The sequence below is a fragment of the Lucilia sericata genome, unplaced genomic scaffold (genome assembly GCF_015586225.1).
Source record: "Lucilia sericata isolate MDLA Ls3-8-SP2 unplaced genomic scaffold, ASM1558622v1 Contig000112F_arrow, whole genome shotgun sequence".
Lineage (NCBI taxonomy): Eukaryota > Metazoa > Arthropoda > Insecta > Diptera > Calliphoridae > Lucilia > Lucilia sericata.
Window position 1 is genome coordinate 419,774 of NW_023994144.1, and position 3,327 is coordinate 423,100.

At 26.6% G+C, this 3,327-nt stretch overlaps 1 protein-coding gene across 1 annotated transcript; it reads left to right on the plus strand.

Annotated features, from left to right (window-relative positions):
- The first annotated feature begins 309 nt into the window (after positions 1-309).
- On the plus strand, positions 310-1,609 carry LOC119600384. The gene is made up of 5 exons (XM_037950569.1): positions 310-357; positions 427-444; positions 507-572; positions 1,279-1,325; positions 1,381-1,609. The coding sequence occupies exons 1-5, from the start codon at positions 310-312 to the stop codon at positions 1,523-1,525; spliced, it is 324 nt and encodes a 107-aa protein (XP_037806497.1). The 3' UTR covers positions 1,526-1,609.
- The last annotated feature ends 1,718 nt before the right edge of the window (positions 1,610-3,327 follow it).

Genomic DNA, 3,327 nt, shown 5'->3' on the forward strand with positions numbered 1-3,327 from the left:
AGATTAAATCTGTTTGTATTTCATATTTTAAAATTATTTACTGAAAACTGTATGAAGTCACAGTATTAAAAGTATGTATTGTAGTCTGGGGCTGATATAAACACATCTGCATTTTTACTTGTAAATAAAAACATGAAATAACACACCTTAAATGAACTACCTTCAAAATTGGCCTAGATAATAAAGATTAACAACTGTTATAAACAATGGCCGTTGTAGTAATGACCCTATAAAAATCGTATATATACAGCCGATATACATATTTTGTGTAGGATTAAAATTTTTTAATTTAATTGACAATAAGAAACTATGGTAAACAAATTTTTAATAATATTTATCTCTGCCATTTGCGGTCTGGTAAGATTTTTAACAAAAAATTAAAAATTAATAAATAATATTTAACATTTAAATTTTTATTATATTTAGTTAACTGCGTATGCAACTGTAAGTTATGATAAATTTATTTAAGTTCCAAATCCATTTTTAATAATAAACAATATTTTTAGAATCCATTAGTAGGTAAACCAGTAATACTACCAACTTGTCCAGTACCCACCGAACAGATTTTGAGAGTAAGTGATTCGTTTAATACTAGAATTTGTGATCAATTGAATCGTTATGTTAGCATAGTCGAATAGAGTATTAAAAACATGAAAACACTTTATTATTTTTTTCGCGGTTGTTAAAATCAGTTTTTTGAAGGCCCCACATAATTTCGGAATCCAATTCTGTTAAGAATTTACCTATTTAAAACCAGTAAAATCAGTTTTTAAGTATCGGAGATGTGATCGAAACAAATATGATAAAAATATTTCAATTCGTTTGGTACGGGAATATTGTGTTTTTTATTATTTTTATGGACTTTTTGTAGAGACCAGTCGAACTGAACTGAATTTCATTACTATTACCTGATTAGTGGTATGCCAAAAAGTCCGAAATGAAAAGAATAGCATTTCATATAATTCACAGATTCCAATCACTGTCAGACAAACATACATTGGATTAATGAGAAATAATGTTATCGGAATTTTGTTTGTTAAAAAATTTAATTCTAGATTGAATTTATAGCCGATAACATTAAATGTATGTTTTTTGAATCCAATTCCGGCAATGATAGGATTATATGACAACCCCGATTATTTCATTTTACTAGACAAGAACAGAATTGTGTTCGAGATATTTCCTAAAATATGGTCAAACATAGGATATTTAACAATTTATTTAAAAATATTATGGTGATGCTTTCATTAATAATGAATCTATAATAAATTTTCTCAGTGTCTGGGAAGATGGGCCTGTCAACATGCCATACGTTTGGATCTAAGGTTTGTATTTTTCTTAAAAATCTGTCAAAATCAATAATCATTCCTTACTTTTTAGATGTCTATTAAATCTTAACGGAAATCCTCTTCTTGGTGGCCTTTTAGGAGGTGGTGGAATATTAGGTGGAGAAAATGGAGGTGGTCTTGGAGGTGCTATTCCTGGTGCTGGTAATGGGATTGTCGGCGGTCTCTTAGGGCGTTAGTTTCTCTTCTTACTTCATTGTAAAGTTAATAATAAACATTATCATTACTTAAAGTGCCCTCTGCTATTGTCATTGTCATATTAAATAATTGCGTGTAATTATGACATAGTTAATATTATTCGATTTATTCGACAAATAATTATTTGAGGTCTAGCATAAAACCTCAAATAATTATTTGCCGTTTAATACTCGGATAATTCAAAATTATTCGGTTATTCGAATAAAAGGGAATTGGATGATTTTTTATTAATTTTCTTTCTATGACAATTTTTTAATAAAGTTTTTTTGAATATGCCTACATTCCAATAGACTTGTGTTATTGGACATACTAAGAAAACATAAAAATATTTCTCAAAACTGGTTGTAGAAGTATAGGCGATATCATTATATCCAAGATTGCTGTTAAAAAGGGTTTCTAAAAATGTAAATAAAATACAAACTTAACAGAACTTTGAAAACCAGAAAAATATACTGCCGTTAAATTATAGCAGTGTTCGTTTATTCGAAAATATAAAAAAAAATTTACTTTTTTATTGAAAGTAAAAATTTTTTTAAAAGTAGATTTTTCATGTCCAAATATCTTAATTTCCCATTAAGCAGTTCAATCTTCAAGTTCTGATTATATTCATTAATTTTTAAATGTTTTGATTTTATTCAACACCATATTTTGTTCATTCAAATGTGTGAATAAAAAATTCTGCTTGAAAATACAATAATTCAAATAGTTTTTTCTTTGTTTTGATTTTTTTATACAAATGTGTTCACAGAAAAAAATGGAATTCAAAATCAAACAAAAAATTCATAAAGCCAAGTATTTTTTTTACTAAAATAGGACCTATCACGAAATTCGTAAAATCAAGTACTCAAATTCGTAAATTCTTTATTGAGAAAATTTCAGGATTTTTCTTATTAAAATAATATACTATTTACGAAAAACATTAATAAATAATCGCAACATTTCCAAACAATTATTTTACTGAAACAATAACACAAGTTATTAGTATTTGTACTGAAATTCAAGCAAATATGTTATCTGAAACAGTTAAATTATTTATTATATTTTGGCAATAATAATAAGCAAAATTTTTTATTGAATCTATAAAAATTTTGTTAAAAAATATATACTAAATTTTAACAAAAATTTTACAAAAAATATTTAAAACTAAAAGTAGTAAAAAAAATACATATATACTTACAACATTTTTAAGAAAACGTTTCTAATTCTAGAAACTATTATTTTGTACTGTGAAAACTGAAACACTTATACATTAAATGTTATAAACCAAATAAGAATTATATCAATTCATTTTAGTACATTCCAAAACTGGTTTTATTGTTGTATTCCATATGCTGACATAAAAATAAAACTCAAACAAAAACATTTATTGAATCAGTAACAAGTAAGAGTGTTATATTCGGCTGTGCCGAATCTCATATACCTACCATCAAACCGTATGCCGTAAAAGGAATGCTCCCCTATAAACATCAGCGTTATATTTGGAATATGGCTTAAGTCAATTATGGCCCGAGCTCTTCTGAACTAACAAAATATTAATTAAAAAAAATATATATATATTTTATTTCAATTCTTAAACCGTGAGCGTCAATTATGAACCGATACTCATAAAATTTTGTACATTCAGGGCTATACTAGTATTTTAAATAAGGAACACTCGTAGTTTATTAGCCAAAACTCTTTCCTGAAGGGAACCTTTTGTGTATTACCGACACATTCCGCATGAAATTCGGAGCGAATTTCATAACCGTATTTCATAACTCATATTTTTAAGCCAGTAATGATC

Bases quoted from the DNA above. Each gene is read 5' to 3' on its own strand.
- LOC119600384 (XM_037950569.1), top strand. From the start codon at position 310: ATGGTAAACAAATTTTTAATAATATTTATCTCTGCCATTTGCGGTCTG. The intron at 573-1,278 runs GTAAGTGATTCG...AAATTTTCTCAG, and splicing joins CCACCGAACAGATTTTGAGA to TGTCTGGGAAGATGGGCCTG. The intron at 1,326-1,380 runs GTTTGTATTTTT...CTTACTTTTTAG, and splicing joins GCCATACGTTTGGATCTAAG to ATGTCTATTAAATCTTAACG.